We start from the raw sequence: 16,725 nt of genomic DNA, 5'->3' as shown, positions 1-16,725 counted from the left end.
ACTCAATTTCAACTCACAATGAACGGTAAAACAACTTCGGTTAAGCCTGCATGGCTCCGGATATCCGGAAGAAGAGCAGAAAAAAGAGGAAGGTCTAACTGCCCCATGATGCTCTGCACGTCTCGGTGTGGTATCTGGACGTCGGCCGACTGGAAGAAGGTCAGGTGGTCTGGGGAGCATCCCAAGTTGAGGAATGAGCGCTCCATGACCAGCCGAATGCCCTCCTTGCTCAGGGATGTGTTGGTACAGAATACGGTTGGGAGTTAAAACAAAAGAAAACACAGACACTGACACGCTTGAAGAAATTTATTACGTCACACATTACCCAAAAATGAATGAATCGTTTTCACATTCAAGGCAGCTCGAATAGATCTCGCTTCCACAAGAAATACGGATGGCATTTTTTAAACGCTGTTGCACAGTTTGGCCGCAAGGTGGCACCATCAGACCAGTAGAGGACAATAACGACGTACAGCTCAATTGTTTTTTCACTTTGATCTCCTCCATCCCTGGCTGTCCCATTACTTTTGTACTCGTTTTAAACGCCACATTATTTTTTTATTATTAGCCGCCAACTTGAATCTCTCTCCCACGTGGTTAGCGTTCATTTTGTGCGGCCGCACTCAGGCTGGTCTTCAGTCCGACTCTCTAACGCGAAGGGTGGGATGCGGCAGTCAAAGGAATCTCCGTCCCCTCGCTCCATTAGGAATGTGCCCCTGAATCAAGAAGAATGGTCCCCAAAATGAAGGGATTTCGGTGTAAAACAAAACCTATACTGGAATGAGACCCCCCCAAGAGCGGGAAAGTGCTGCTTGAAAAATAAAAGACAACCAATACCCGGGAGTGTGCGAGGCAGACAGCACAAGACACCTGCATGACACCAAAGTGAACCCCGGGAGGTACGGGCCACCCCAACATGACTCGAGCAGACTCACCACATGTGTCCACTAGGGGACTGCAGAGAGACGTGGCTGCTGTACTGGAAAGCCGGCTGCTCCCGGGATAACACGGGCTCCTGTAGGCGTCCAGAATGAAGAGCGGATTGGACCACTTGACCCCCATACGCAAGAAATCGTCCCCATTACGCAGCGACTCTGGGCAACTCACCCTCCCGATGACGCCTCTCCCCCGCACGGTCTCCAGGGTCCCAGAGAGGCTGAAAATCCTCCAGTGACGTTCCCGCAGCTGCACAGGGGACTCCGTCAGGTTCTCTAAGCGAATGAAATAGCGCCACTGTGTGGCCAAGAAATATAAACGTGTGTTACGTAGTGGTGGAAGAAGAAGAGAATAAAAGGAACGCGAAGCACAGAATAGCAGTAGAAAGGTAATTACAAGAATACAAATCCTGTCAGAATATTAGAGATGATCAGCACGGAAGTGAAACTCCACGTATGGTGTCCGAGTTGGAAAGTGGGCGAGGTTCCTGTAAAGGTATCGTGGACTAGAGACTTAAGGGGGGAGCAGTAAACGGAGTTAATGTTATGCACCACGTTTGAGTCCATCCACGTATCCATTTTCTTACCTGCTTATCCAGAGTGGAGTCACTGGGTAACTGGAACCTACCACAGCAAGCATTGGCACTGCCCATGGCACCAGTCCATCGTGGGGCAAACACACACAGAGACACCAGTTCATATAACCTGCATGTCTTTGGACTGTAGGAGGAAACTGGGGGCACCTGGAGGCAACCAACATGGACACGGGGAGGGCATTCAAACTCTTCATGGTATCAAAGATAATGCCAGGGTGTGCATTTCTTCAATAGAGTAGTTACATTAGAGCCACTCAGCAGGTCATTTGGTCGCAGAATAGCAGATGTCGTGATGACACAAAAGACATTAATCATTTTCCCCTTAAAGGGTAGCTGTACATTTGGCTTTGTGATGCACAGTTTCACCGACCTGCGACACATCAGTCACATACCCGCTGTGTTTTGAAAAGTGCCTGCCAACTCTCTTTTAGATCCACTGTGTCATCACTGTGGCCTTTTACCCTGACTTTCAAAAGTTTTATTTAATATACATGTACACACACATATATATGTATGTATATACACACACACACACACACACACACACGCACACACACACACACACACACACATATAAACCCCTACACTATGCATTCTTTTTTAGCCTCTTCTTTGACAGAGAGGGTTAGAATCCCACTTCTGACACCAGTATAAGTGTCTAGATTTTATGATACTGAAGACATCAAAGATAATGCCAGGGTGTGCTTTTCTTCGGTATAGCAGATACATTAGAGCCACTTACCAGGACATTTTCTAGACGTTCTTCTACCTGCGATTCCCCCTTGTTAGCAGATGTTGTGATGATGAAGTACAGAAATCAGAGGCACAGAATTCTTTTTCCTCCTTATTGATGGCTTTATGGCGCACAGTGGACATAAACTGTGTGTATTTTAAAAGTGCCCGGCCCCTCTGCTTTATCTCAAGTGTTGTCACAGTGTCCTTTAATCTTGTCTTTCTATATATAGTATAAATACATGCTGTGTACACATGTACATGCACACCACACACACTCTATTATATATTCTTTTTTTTTATTCTAAATTATATCTAACAACTAGATTCAATATTGTGATCCATACTTTTTGCAGATGATCTTCCATTATAGAGCAACACGTTGGCACACTGGTAGCACTGCTGCCTCACAACAAGGAGATCAAAGTCCCTGCCTGGAGCTGTTATGTTCTCCCCATGTCTGTGTAGGATTCCTCTCAACACTCCGATGTTCTCCCGCAGTCCAAAGACATGCCAGTTGCCCTCTGATGTGTGTGTGTGTGTTCACCCTGTGATGGACCGGCGCCCTCTCCTGGTGTTGTTTCTGCCATGGACCCAAAGCTGGCTGCATTACGCTCCAGCTGCTCTGTGATCCCACTCTGTAGAAGTGGGTTACAAAAATGGACGGATCTTTAGTAATACAAAACAGAAATGGAATTAGAGAGATTGGGGGGGGGGGGGGTTTGGAGGGACATGGGATGGAGACATGGCTAGTGGCACTCGTGACAATCCTTCAATGAAGAAAGCACATTAGGTGTGATGGCCGACTTTACGGATTTGACATCAAAGTGTCTTTTTTAAGTTTGATGGTCTCAAAAAAATCATCACATTACAAGAAAATCTGAAACCTTCCTTCCATGGGGTGAACACATTTTCTCAGCATTTGGAGATTCTAGAAAAGCAAATGAGATGCCACAAAAAAAGGGAGATTAGCCTCCACTGTGGAGACCCCAAATAATGGAACATCAAGAGGGAAAGAAAACAAAAAACTCACCCAGTAGACCCGTGTGCTGCGAGTCTCCTGCACAGAAGAGCAGACGTCTCGATTAAAATAGGCACCCAGATGACTTCCAAATATTCCCTTAACTCAGCTACCTACCCGCATACCCATATAAAAGGGCATGGCGCTGACACGGATTCCCTCGGTGGTCTCGCGGTGGATGCTGCTCAGCTTTAGCCAGGGCTGCTGTTTGCTTTGCCAGGTCTGCAGGGGCTCACTGGTATGCCGGAGCGTTCCTGAAGATGACACTGAAAAAACAAGAGAATGTGTTAATAGCGTTTCAGTTCCACTAGGGGGCGCTGGTGAGCCTCACCATTCTCGGAGGTCGCCGTGAAGAAGTGGTCAAAGAGCTCGTGGTGTATCGGTCTGGAGTCGTTGGAGCTGTAGGGCAGGATGTCATCGTGGTTTGCATAGTCCAGACCTGCAGTGAAATTATTTACGATAGATAGAATTTGGTATAGTTGGCAGGATTAGATAGATAGATAGATAGATAGATAGGATATTGAAATATTGAAAGCTTTTCCATGAAAATGAGAATACCTGGGATGGCGTACAGAGCCGGGCTGTCGTCATCGTTAGCCAGGAAGGCCACCGCCTCCACATGGGCCCGCTGAAACAGGAAGGAAAAAAAGTCAGCCCATCTGTCACCATGAACCCCTGCTGCATTTGATTATCAAAGCAGAGGGTTTTAAATGTCATGGCCACCCGGCCGCAGCTCGGAAAACTACTTTGCAACGCAGGGGAGATTGTGTTCCCGACCTGCAGGTGTTGAAAATGCAGCGGCAAGCGGAAAGCTAGAGAAAGAGGCCAAGGCGTGATACTGAATAGCATGGTTAAAGGTGTGAGCGTGCGAGCGAGTGGGTCGTCCACACCCTTACAGGGTCAAAGGGTACTCACAATGTGTGGACAGTCCCGCGAGTCCACCAGCACTTGGTAGCACATCAGTTTCTGGTTCTGCATCTCTTCGGAGCCACCTGGAGCTCGCTTGTCTGAGCTGCAGGGTAGGGTGGGCACAGAAGATGGTTCAGTGTCAAAGCAACGGGATGTGAAAGACGGAGCAACGGGCACAAATGCTCACCTGGGGTGTCTTCTGCCGGTGCAGTTGCGATCGTAAAGGCAGGTGAGCCAGGAAAAGAGCACCACCCCTCGATACCCAAACACTCTGTGGAGAAAGAGCTGGGGTGGGGTGGGGAGAAAGAGAGGTAGGGTGAGTGGCGTGAACTTTAGGGGCTACAAAGGATGACCAAGGAGACCAACATGTAGGGAACTGAATTAAAAAAGACAAACGATTACACAAGGAATAGAAGCAGGACTAGAAAAGGGTAGAACTCTCCCTATACACGTCCTCACCAGGCCCCATCGTCATGTCACGTGATTCTTCTACCTGTGCTATGCTGATGATACACAGCTGTACCTGTCGGCCACTACAGAAGACCACACGCCGTCAGCTGGCATCTCTGCGCGTCTAACAGATATTACAACCTGGATGGAAGAACATCATCTCCAGCTCCACCTGACCTTCTTGCTATCCCATCTTATTTGTCTATTCAGACCCTTATCTCCGCTCAGTCTGGCTCATTATTGCAACTCACCTGGTAGGCCCACATGCTGCATGTCTCCTACACAACACCCACTGACACCTGCCAAGCCTGCTGCAACCTTGAAATGGCGATCAATGACCAGATGTCCTTCATGGACCACCCTGCGACCGTCTCCCAGTCTCCATATAATATCAGAGCATATCTGACAGAGTAGGCAGCACAACTACTGGTCCAGGCTTGGGACTTGTCATGTCTGGACTAATGCTGGCCTGTGTCATCAAGTCACTCAAAATGCAGCAGCACGTCTGGTGTTCAAGCAGCCGCGTCGGGCACACGTCACTCCTCTTTTCAGATCACTCCATTGGCTTATATTACCCTTGATGCTTGTCTACAGAGTAGTCAATGGATCAGCACCTTTATGTATGGAGACACTTCTGGGGTCCGGTGCTCCTTCTCACCGACTCGTGTTAGCTGATGAACGGCATCTGGTGACACCACCTCTGCTTGGTGTCAGATTTCAATCCCAACTCCTCTCACGTGTAACTCCTAGCTGGTGGAACGAGCTGCCCACCTCCATTCAGAATTCTGACTCCCTCAATGTGTTCAAGAAGCGTTTGAAGACTCTTGTTTTGGTGAATTTCTACCAGTTAGGCTTTTAAAATCTAGGAATTGTGACTCATTTGTATTTTGTGATTTTGCTCTTCACTTGTGATGATCAGTTCTGCCCCCTTGTCCTGTAACACTTGTTCCCAAAGTCCCCCAGACTAAATTGTACTTTATTGTGTTGACCTCGATTGTGGGTCCTTTTGGGACAAAACATGTGGTAAGTAAATAAATGCAAATGTAGAAGTGTACCTATGGAGCAGAAGACCCCCATCTAACCCCGTAGGGCAGAGGGGTGGGGGGCTACTCCACTTTCCTGCTTGTATACACAGATCACTGCCTTCATCTCAATACTAGGCAGTTGAGTCTTTGTCGTTGTCTCCAACTGCCTCCCAACAACTAAATTGAAACTATGGCAGACTAGGGGGAAGTTTTAGGCCTGGGGGCCGAGGTCATATTTGGGTAACCCTTCAGAAGTACCTCTGGGTTCAAAAGTTCTGAGGTCCTCCTAGCAGCACCAGGCATTCTTGAATGCTCCTCTGGTTGTACTGTTCTGTTGCAGAGTGGCTGTCCTCCCCAGTCACCATGTGGACTTGCCTGACACTGCCCTCTCTAGTGGTCTAGGGACCATTAAAAGCATTAACTCTATTAAAGTGATCTTCATGGAACCAACACAGTACCAGTAGTGCTCCCTGCCAGTTAACATGGGTGTCCCTGATCTTACATCTCTGACATTATGCACAACACAGCCTGAACCTGTGGGTATCGAGGGCCCATGCCAGGCTCGTCAGTGGTAGGACAGAGGAATACATCACCATTAAAAGAGATGGCGTTTGACAGAGGCATCTCAGCACACACAGCACAGATGGTGATGGCCTAGAACATTGATTGTATAGTGCCCAACCCCAGCAGTGGTCCACTCATCTGACCGCTGCCCCTACACTATACACTTGTCTGGAACCTGCTGGACCTGCACTATTCACTCTGCCAGGGCTGGGGTAAACACTCCTCTGAGCCCTGTCGGTGGTGTGCTATGCACTCAACTGAAATCTGCTGTGGTGTTACCATACTCTCATTGGACCCCTTCTAAGGGGGCACCATATACCCTTCAGTCCCCCTCTGAAGGAATGGTAGACACCTTCTGAGGGGGCACTACACACTCAACTGCCCCCTGTTGAATCTTCACCATACACTCATCTGAACCCAGACACTCCTCTGATGTCATACTCTCATCAGACCCCTTCGGCTATTGGGGGGCACCATGCACTCATCTGACCCCTGGAGTGTGTGTTTTTAGTACCAGTCCCTCATTTGACCTTTGTTAGGTATCTGCCATACACTTACTCGAGCCTTGCTAAAGGGAGGGCCATGGATTCATCTGACCACTTGGGGGCACACAATACACTCATTTAACCACTCATCAGTCCCCTTCTGAAGGGGTGCCATACGCTTATCAGACCCCTTCTGAGAGGGCATTTTACACTCATCTGACCCCTACTGGGGTGGATGCCATACCCTTATCGGACCCCTGCTAAAAGGGGGGGGGGCATACACTTATCTGACACCTGTTGTAGGGCCATACACTCATGTGACCACTTGGGGGCTCACAATACACTCAGGGGGTACCCTACAAACTCATCTGGAACTGCTGATTATCATACATACACTCTGTTAGGGGGGCACCATACAGTCCTTTGATCCCTTTTTGGGGGAAGTTCTATGCACCGATGTGGCCCATTCTGTATGGGCGCAATACACTCTTCTGCCCCCTACTGGATGGGTGCTATACACTGACTTGACCGAGAGGAGTGAAAAAGATGAAACTACGAGGCGACACCGACAGGCCGTCCAAAGCAAGGTGTCTCACCTGGCCAGCAGCATAGCTCTCTTTCTTGGGGGTCTCCAGTTGTCCCACCTGCTGCAGCTGTCTAGGTGTTGTTCTGGCAAAAAAAAAAAAAAAGGACAATGTAGTCAGGAAGGACATAGCAAGACCCGCAGAACACCATAAAAATGTAAAAATGAGAAGGCTCCATTATGGCCATCAACTGAAAATTGCTTCCAGGCCACCAGTTTTTACCAGAGTGTCATTCAAAAATGAGATTTTTGAAATTTTTGTGAACTTATTAAAACATAAATAAATATCCCACTGACACAAGTATTCAGACCCTTTACTCAGTAATTAGTTGGAGCCCCCTTTGGCTGCAATTCCAGCTTGGAGTCTTCTTAGGTCCAACATGACAAGTTTCATACATTCGGATTTGGGGGATTTCCTCCCATTCTTCTCTGCAGTTTCTGTCGAGTTCTTCCCATTTGGATGGAGACCATTGGTAGGCGGATGTTTTCAGGTCTCTTCAGAGATGTTTGACCTGGACTTTGACTGGGCCACTCGAGGACATTAACAGAGTTGTCCCTAAGCCACTCCTATGTTGTCTTGTCAGAAGGTGAAGCTTCAGCCCAGTCTGAAGTCCAGAGTCCCCTGAGCAGATTTCCATTAAGGAGGTCTCTGGACTTTTGACTGGTTTCCCAGTTCCTGATGCTGCTACCATCCTGCTTCACCGCTGGAATGGCACTGCACAGGTGATGAGTTCTGCCCGACAGGCCTGAAGCCAAACAGGTCCATTCTGGTTTCATCAGACCAGAGAACGTTGATTCTTATTCTGAGAGTCCTTTAGGTGCCTTTCTGCAAACTTCAGGTGGACTACCATCAGGGCCATCTTAATGGATGGGCAGACTAGGCAGTTGGCCAGGGGCCCTAAGCTAATCTATGTATGTTGTGACTTGTTGGGTGGTTGTGCAGGTAGGGGCCCCAGTGCACTGCTTTGCCCGGGGGCCTAAAATTTTGTTGAAAAGGCCCTGGCTACCATCTGCCATAAGGCCAAGATCCATTGGGTGCTGCATTGGTGGTTGCCCCTCCGGAAGATTCTCCAATCTCTACACAGGAGCTCAAAGTCTCAGAAAGAAGGCCCATCAGCTTGTTGGTCACCACTCTTACTTAGGCTCTTCTCTCACAGTTGCTCAAGCTTGGCTGGAAAGCCAGCTCTATGAAGAGTTGTGGATGTTCCAAACTTCTTGCATTTAATAAATTACAGAGTGCATAACCTTCCCCAGATCTTCTCTTTGGCACAATCCGGTCTCTAAGCTCAAGAGGGCAAGTCCTTTGACCTCATAGCTTGGTTTTCTCTCACCTGTAGGACCTTCTCTAGACAGGTGTGTGCCTCTCCTACCCAGTCCAATAAATGGAAATTGACCACAGGTTACCTCCAAAGAAGATGAAGAAACATCTCAGTGGTGATCACTATTGGCCTGAGCGGAAGAGCAAAGGGCTGGAATGGAATGCTTGGTCAGTGTGATATCTCAGGTTCTTATTTTTAATAAATTATCACAAGTTCTAAATACCATTTTGTCATTCTGGGATGCGAAGTGTTGCTTGATGATGGGGAATAAAATAAATTTAAAGGGTATGGCACAAGGCTGCAGCGTAACGAAAGGTGAAGAAATGGAGGGATCTGAGCCCTTTCTGAAGACATGTTTCATATATAAACAGAGGTGGACACATTTGTTGGTCCCCCTCCACGAAAGAAGAACTCTCAGATGTCCCTGAAATAACCCGAAACTGACCAAAGTCAACATTGTTTGTTCCGTATTCTTCAAAAAAAAAAAAAAAAAAAAAAAAAAATCAGAGTTTGCTTTAGAGTTTTGATTCAACACAATATTTCAAATAAGAACACAAATGGTGGGACCCTGCACCTCGTATTTTGCTGCATGGCCTTTAGAGTTTTCAATCCCTGCTCACACCTGGAGCTCACCATGAGACTTCGGCGCCTGTCCACTGGTCGTTTGCCCCACTCATCCTGAGCAAACTGCTCCAGAGAGGTCAGCTTTGAAGGTGGTCTTCTCCAGACAGCAGGTTTCAGTTCTTTCCATTGATGGTCCATTGGATTCAAATTGGGGCTCATAGAAGGCCACTTCAGAATAGTCCAAGGTTTTGTTATTTGCCATTCTTGGTGCTTTTAGCTGTGAGCTTTGGCTCCTTGTGCTGCTGGAGGGTCCATGACCTGTAACTGACACCAAGCTTTCTGACACTGGGCAGGACATTTCACTCCCGAAGGTCTTGATGGTCTTGAGATTTCATTGTGCCCTACACAGACCCAAGACCCCATGCCAGACACATAAAAGCAGTCCCAAAGCATAAGCGAGTCTCCTCCATGTGCCACAGTAGCTCTGGTGTTCTTTTTTTTGGCCTGTGGACGTGGAGCTGATGTGACCTGCCAAGAAGTTTCAGTTTGGTCTCATCTGTCCAAAGGACATTATGGGTTGACAATATGCATTTGTGCAAATTCCAGTCTGGCTTTTTAACAGTGGAGTCCTCCTGGGTCTTCTTTCATGGAGCTCACTGTCACTTTGGTGGGATCAGACACTGACGGACCTCGACCTTGGAGTTCAGCTTGTAGCTCTTTGGAAGTTGCCCTTTCATTTTTGTGTACCATTCTCACTATACTTCTGGGGGTCGATCATCCTCTTGAGAGGTTGGCTACAGTCCCATAGACCCTCGACTTCTTAATATTTGAAAACTGCCGTCACAGGAACGTCAAGCTGCTTGGAGATGGTCGTCTAGCCCTTGTCTCTTATTTTCTTTCTGATCTCCTCAGTCTTCTCTCTCCTTTGCTTTCTCTGGTCCATTACCAGCACGGGACACCATCCAGCAGGGTGACGACTTTTCTCCATTTAAATCTGCTGAATGGCTGACTATGCAACTGGAGATGTGCGATAGAAATTTAAGAAAATGGTGAGTTTAAAAAATCCCTCCAATTCACTGATTTAGTGTCTTTTCTAGGGGTCCCAACTAATGTGTCCAGGTCATTTTAGAAGACCTTTGTAGAATAAGCAACACTTGATCTCCTGTCACACTTGCTTTGTTTTACTTGATGACACATCACAGACATGCAGGTACACAGGGGACAACTGATTTTCATTTCGTCAAATTTCAGAGGACATTCATCACTTTTTCAAAAGCTGTAATGGGACCAACATAAAAAAATGTCGGTTTATCTTTCGCCGGTAAACGGCCGCAGCCTTCAGCGCATTTCGGTTTGCTAATAAAACAAGAAGCGACCGATGCCCGTCTTACCTGGGTGTCGAGGACATTCTGCGGCTCAGCGGCGCGGCAAGAGGGCAGAAGGTGCGCCCGGCTGCGGCCATTAGCCCACGACGAGAGCCGCTGCCGAGCCCGCACGCCGCCGCTACTCGCAGTCTCAAAGCGCAGATCGCCATTACGCCGGCCAGAGGGGCGACTGGAGGGAGGAGCCTGCTGAAGGGGGCGGGTCTGTCGCGCTTTATGCGAAATCGTGCGGACTAACGCGGCGCGCTCGACAACAATTAAGAATAAAAGAAAAAAACCAAAACAAATTAATTAACGGTAGTAATGTGTACAAGTTAGTAAACAAATCCGCGGATTCATTCACTGTATTTGCTAATTCTGTTTTTCCATAGTAAGCGTGTAATGGGTATAGTCAGCTGGTAAGCATCCATCCATCCATCCATCCATTTTCCAACCCGCTATATCCTAACACAGGGTCACGAGGGTCTGCTGGAGCCAATCCCAGCCAGCACAGGGCGCAAGGCAGGAACCAATCCCAGGCAGGGCGCCAACCCACTGCAGCAGAGTATAAGCATTAAGGCGCTATATAAAATAAAGATTGGCCAGTCCTCATACACTCTTTAAAATAAATCTGCCAAAGCGGCTCCTCAGTGCGATGCCATTTTAGGTTTCCAAAAAAAAAAAACCCTTCACGTTAAGAGTTGAGAAAGCGCGTTTTCTTTGGATCCTTAAGAGGTTCCCTAAATGAAAAGGTAACAGCAGAAATTCTCAATGGCTTCCTGCTTTCACAAGAACTCACACAAGATTAGTGGAGCTTTTCTTAATCTGTTGTATCCTAAGATTTTTACTTTAGGAAACGTTTCAAAGCCCAAAGAACCAACTTTATATAAGAACTCTTTCCAGAATTCTTTTCTGAGGGATGGCTCTGTGAGGAACCACACAGCCCAGTAAAGTGCCATTAAGGACATAGCATTTTAGGAGTGTAGTTATCTAGCAGGCAGGGATTTGAATCTGTGACACTGAATTGATAAGCTGGAAGAGAGAGGATCACTGTGCACCATGTCACCTATAAAAATACAAGTAAATGTACACTAACCGGCCACTTTATTAGGTACACCTGCTCAACTGTTTGTTAACATAAATATCTAATTAGCCAATCACATGGCAGCAACTCAGAGCATTAGACCTCGTCAAGAAGAACTGCTGAAGTTCAAACCGAGCATCAGAATGGAGAAGAAGAAAGGTAACTGAAGTGACTTTGAATGCGGCAAACAGTGTTGTGCTTAACAAGATAAACTTGTGAGACCCCATCTGGACCATCAGGAAAAAAACAAAAAAACAATCCACACAACTGAGTTGAATTGTTAAAAAGGAAAAGAGTTAAGCGACCTCCACCAGCCCTGCTAACCGAGCAGTGAACCTGCTGGCTAATTTACGTCTTTCACTGATTGCGATAAATCTGAGGAGGCAAAGGATAAAAAAAAAAAAAAATGAAAAAGGGATGCAAAAGACAAACATGAGGCGACTTAAGGTAAATGAGCAGAGCCTAAAAATCAAACATCTCTTCACCAGCTGGTATGATGGCGAAATGGCAGGGTGCACAGTAATCAAATGAAATTCAAATGAAAGTGCGGGCTGCGCCACAGCTTGACGCCCAGGAGAGAGCAAAAGAGATGTCAGCGCCAAATGCTCCACTTTAATTATATATGCGTTCGAGAGCGCGGCGACATCCGGCGAAACCTTTCAGTCTGACTGATTGGGTTTTGGCAGCCGTCTGAGCCACCGCGCCGGGGCACTGAAAATGTCTGCTGCAGGAGCCCACCACGCAAACCTACCTCCCTTTAGGGTCCTGTCAAGTGGGCCATCTGAGGGGTATGCCAGCTGGCAAGTGCATCTCAGGTAACTGGTTTAGTCCTGCCAACTGGTGTTCATGTGAAACTTTAAATAAGTATGAGTCCAACGGAAATAGTGCTGCTCCAGTCATGGCGCCTACCATTGCATTTATGAATATACAGACTCTCCGAACTTTAGTATTTTAACAAGAGAAGGCCTATCTATCTATCTATCTATCTATCTATCTATCTATCTATCTATCTATCTATCTATCTATCTATCTATCTATCTATCTATCTATCTATCTATCTATCTATCTATCTATCTATCTATCTATCTATAAAAAAAAACTGAAGTGATTTCCGAGCATTCAGAACTAATTGTTAGGATCACAATATGGGCGCACAGTTGGAAACCCATTTAAGTGTAAATTTTGCACAAAAGTTAGGAGGTTTTCTTTGCACAAAGAACCACAGACACATGGAATAAGTTACAAAGTAGTGTGGTGGAGTATAGGACTTTAGAGACCTTCAAACTTTGACTTGATGTTACTTTGGAAAATCTTGGGTATACTAGCATGTTGGGCTTTATGTGCTACTGTCTGCAGTTAGTATATTCAATAAGAAATTAAAGAAACAGAAGACACCTTACATAAAATTTGTAATAAATGAACAGATCTCGAGTCATTACAAAAATGAAATTTGAGCAGCAACAGCTTCTGATGGCCTTGAGAAATGGATTAACTGTGGGGTGCTCTCCGGACCTGCTGGAGGTAGTGCTGAATCGATCTATGTAATTTTATGATTCTGTCAACTATACCAAGGTTAATATCTATCTATCTATCTATCTATCTATCTATCTATCTATCTATCTATCTATCTATCTATCTATCTATCTATCTATCTATCTATCTATCTATCTATCTATCTATCTATCTATCTATCTATCTATCTATCTATCTATCTATCTATCTATCTATCTATCTATCTAATCCTGCCTACTATACATATGACCTAGAAGTGCCTCCATCAAACCACGACTTGCTACCATCAAAAGCACTCCTGGGTCCAACTTAAAAGGAGCCCACAGCCATACCTTAGTGAGTCAGAGCCAGGAGTGGAGAAGGGTAACACTTGCCATTGAGGAGTGGAGGGACAATAGAAAGAGAAAGAATTATAATTTACAGTTTGGTTTATGGGAAAAGAAGGCTTTTGTAAGATAGTTGTTAATAATAAACCTTGCATTTGTACTGAGGACTTGAGTCCGTGTGGTTGTGTTTGGGGTGCTGCAATGCCCCCTACTGGTCACAATATTTTAAATGCTAAGGATTGTGTCTGTCTGTCATTATTCTTGAACCACTGGCACTAGAACCTTAATTTTGTTCTTAAATAGATGAGAACTTTTGACCTGATACATTCTGGAGAAGCAAATAAAACAGTGGCACACGGCAACCTCTGCAATGTATTTGGGGTTTGTGACTTTCTTACAGAAAACTGCATAGGCATAATGATTAAAAAGGTGACATAGCAGGGGGGAAACAAAGAGCAGTGACATCTGCTGAGTGTGAAGCTGATTGCAGAAGCCAATTACATATGTAATTGAAAGAAGAAGAATGACAGTTGTGACGCCCACTGCCCATCAAGCACCTGCAGCGCCACCACCTGCTGGGATTTGTGAACTACTGGGGCTGGAGCCTCGATCTCGGGGGGACTGGATGTTTCCTAGTTTTACATCAATAAAAAGTCCAAACAAAAAGAGTAACATCTCATCTAATCTTAAAACTGCTTTACCTGTTGAGGGTTGTATTAGTAACATACTTTGAAAAAATATTTTAAAATAATATCAAAATATTAAACAACAATTAAACTTGACCCAGGGAAAAAAACAACCCAGCTGTACCAATGGAGGTCTCTCTGGGCACCCATTGAACTTTATCTGCTCTGGCCCAGTAGCTGCTAAAATTGTGCTTTACTTCCCCTGATGGAAGACCCCCAAATTAATCATTTTAAGGAACTGGCTGTCCTCGTTTCATAATTTGATTCACCCCGGGGTTATCTGCTCCGAGAATTCACAAAGGATCCTTTCAGTCCATCCAGAACTTCTCAAGTTAAATGCTTTATTTCTGGATGTTTGTGATGTGGTGGCTGTCCTATTTGGGCATGGCGGTGGTGAGCTGGCATAGCTGTTGTTGCACCAGACCCCCTGGGGGGTGGGTGCTGGATACCATTTGGATTTCTTTCCTACATAGTTGTGCTGTTTCCTGCTGTTATGTGTTGTTCATTGTTTGATCAGAAGAATAATCACAAGCTCAGTGAAACTAGGAGCTGAGTCCATGATGATGCTGGAATGGTGCTCAGATATTTCCACACGTGGAGTGGGAAATAAGTAAAAAGATAAGGCAAAAAACAAACAAACAAACATGTCCAAAGTGCTCTGGATTAAAAAAAATAAGTGCAATAAATGTAAAATCTCAATTTAACTCTAAAGGAAATAATAAGAATTAAAATACAAAACCCTAATGTTTATCAATAGAGTGCCGATCCTAATCAGTATTTTGGGCCCTGATGTTAAAAATTGCCTTTGTGGCCCTTATCTCTAACCAATATTTAACTGTTTTTATAATGTCCTTTAGTGTCCTATTTAACTGCTTTTAAATGCTCTAATAACCCTGGCCTTTTAAAGTCTACCTATAGTAGTATTTTAATTCATTATTTATTCAAAATTCTAAGTACTTTTTAATTTGACCAGTAGAGGGCATCTTTTTGAATCCGCTACTTGAGTTGCAAATTTTAGTACAAACAGTATGAGAATTGATAGAAATACTTAAATATTAGTTGGCAGACAAGTTTAGAACCACTTTTATGGGGTTTTAGAGTATTTTTAGGTATTTAATAGTAGAGGGGCATATACCCTTAAATACAAGTTTATTTATGGAACTAGTGTACCCAGGCGTTTGCTTCGGGTCAGCATCCCCTATCCCAATTCTAACCCAATAATGCACAATGGGAATATGAAGGTCAAAAGCAAGTGAAAACAAAATGCCAAACTCCCTCTGAGCAGAGTTTCTAAAATATAAAAAGTCAAAAATTCATAAGTCCAACAAGTGAGGCAAAGGAGCTGAATAAAACAAATCAAAAAAGTGAAAAAAAAGATGGCACTTAACACGACTGAAAGGGTGCAGGTTTTAAAAATACCACAACTGGGCCTTCCCAGGTCAGCCGGTAAAAACAGAGCTCACCCCGGTCAGTCAGACCCCAGGCTCAAAGTGGGACACTGGCTTTAAAAGTGCAAACGTAACTTTAAAATATCACCAAAAATACCCGTCAAGGGAGAGGAAGCTGTAAACCTCTGGCTTAAAGGACAATGAAAAATCCTAATACATAAAGAATGCATTCACAAACAATAAATGAGAATGAAAGTAGAAAATGAAATGAATGAAAGAGAATGAATGTGGAAGGAAGGTAAGTGTTGTGATGGATTTCTCTGTTTCCATTTTTCTGGCTACTCGTAACGTAACTTTCTGCCCGAGAAAGTTACTCATGTATACCGTTAGGTTGTGACGCCATTTTGTTTTTCTTGTGGACATCCCCATATTCTGGTGGAAGCATCGATGGCTGCCTGGGTGACAGGCCCCCGAATTCCTGGAGGACGTTGATGCATCCATAGAAATGCCAGAGCGTTCTTTATGTTGTATCCGAGATTGGATAATCTTGGGAATAATAATTACTCTCATTTCTTGTTGCTTTTCTGGATCAAGACGTATTTTGACTACGCTTCTTTGTCGTGATGAAACATCTGTTGGATTCCTGGTTTCCAATCCATGATTTATAGTTTATCCTTTAAAAAAAAAATCCCCTCACTGTTTTTTAGATAGAAGAGTAGATAAGCTAAACAAAGAATTGAGCTAAAAATGCAATCCAAAGCACACAATTCCAAATCCGCTATCCAGAATCCAAAAACCTGAAGCAATAAATTCAGAAAATAAGAAAAATCAAAGCAATACCTGCAATGGGGGTCTATGCTCCATTGATATTCTACCGGGACCACATCCTCAACCTCAGTATACAGGCAGTGATGTCACTTCCGGTGTCTGATTGACCCGCCTCTTCCTGCCTGGCCTGCACTTGACAGGAAGTGCCGTCATCTTGGCCAGTCTAGGCTGAGACCCGCGTCCTGGGGGACACTCTTTTGGGGGAAAAGCCTTTAATATTTTGCCTTAATAATATACAGGGTCACGGTGTTATCCCAGCTCTTTTTCTTTTGTCTTGTTGTCTTTTACAGCACAAAGTCAGAAAAACACTTCCAAAAAACGCCCATTAGAGGGGGCTATACTGCCAAACCCTGGCTA

General features: G+C 45.1%; 1 protein-coding gene across 3 annotated transcripts; it reads right to left on the bottom strand.

The window, feature by feature from the left end:
- Nucleotides 1-366: 366 nt before the first annotated feature.
- On the bottom strand, nucleotides 367-10,909 carry LOC114663217 (polymerase delta-interacting protein 2-like). 3 transcript variants are annotated; one of them, XM_028816965.2, is made up of 11 exons: nucleotides 10,575-10,909; nucleotides 7,314-7,386; nucleotides 4,381-4,478; nucleotides 4,200-4,296; nucleotides 3,843-3,912; nucleotides 3,616-3,723; nucleotides 3,402-3,550; nucleotides 3,297-3,323; nucleotides 1,108-1,233; nucleotides 936-1,015; nucleotides 367-716 (listed from the first exon to the last, which is right to left on the bottom strand). In XM_028816965.2, the coding sequence occupies exons 1-11, from the start codon at nucleotides 10,715-10,717 to the stop codon at nucleotides 605-607; spliced, it is 1,083 nt and encodes a 360-aa protein (XP_028672798.1). In that variant the 5' UTR covers nucleotides 10,718-10,909; the 3' UTR covers nucleotides 367-604. The 3 variants fall into 3 exon arrangements, with proteins under 3 accessions (XP_028672798.1, XP_051791128.1, XP_028672800.1); XM_051935168.1 differs by lacking the exon at nucleotides 936-1,015 and having other exon boundaries at nucleotides 10,575-10,907; XM_028816967.2 differs by lacking the exons at nucleotides 4,200-4,296; nucleotides 4,381-4,478 and having other exon boundaries at nucleotides 10,575-10,908.
- Nucleotides 10,910-16,725: the final 5,816 nt, after the last annotated feature.

This window comes from Erpetoichthys calabaricus, chromosome 12 (assembly GCF_900747795.2).
Source record: "Erpetoichthys calabaricus chromosome 12, fErpCal1.3, whole genome shotgun sequence".
NCBI lineage: Eukaryota > Metazoa > Chordata > Cladistia > Polypteriformes > Polypteridae > Erpetoichthys > Erpetoichthys calabaricus.
This window is presented reverse-complemented; position numbering and strand designations above follow the sequence as displayed.

Excerpts from the sequence above, each read along its gene's own strand:
- LOC114663217 (XM_028816965.2), bottom strand. The coding sequence starts at position 10,717 with ATGGCGATCTGCGCTTTGAGACTGCGAGTAGCGGCGGCGTGCGGGCTC. Across the intron at positions 4,297-4,380 it reads ACCGGCAGAAGACACCCCAG|CTCAGACAAGCGAGCTCCAG; the intron begins GTGAGCATTTGT and ends CCTACCCTGCAG. Across the intron at positions 1,016-1,107 it reads GGAGAGGCGTCATCGGGAGG|GAGCCCGTGTTATCCCGGGA; the intron begins GTGAGTTGCCCA and ends GGACGCCTACAG.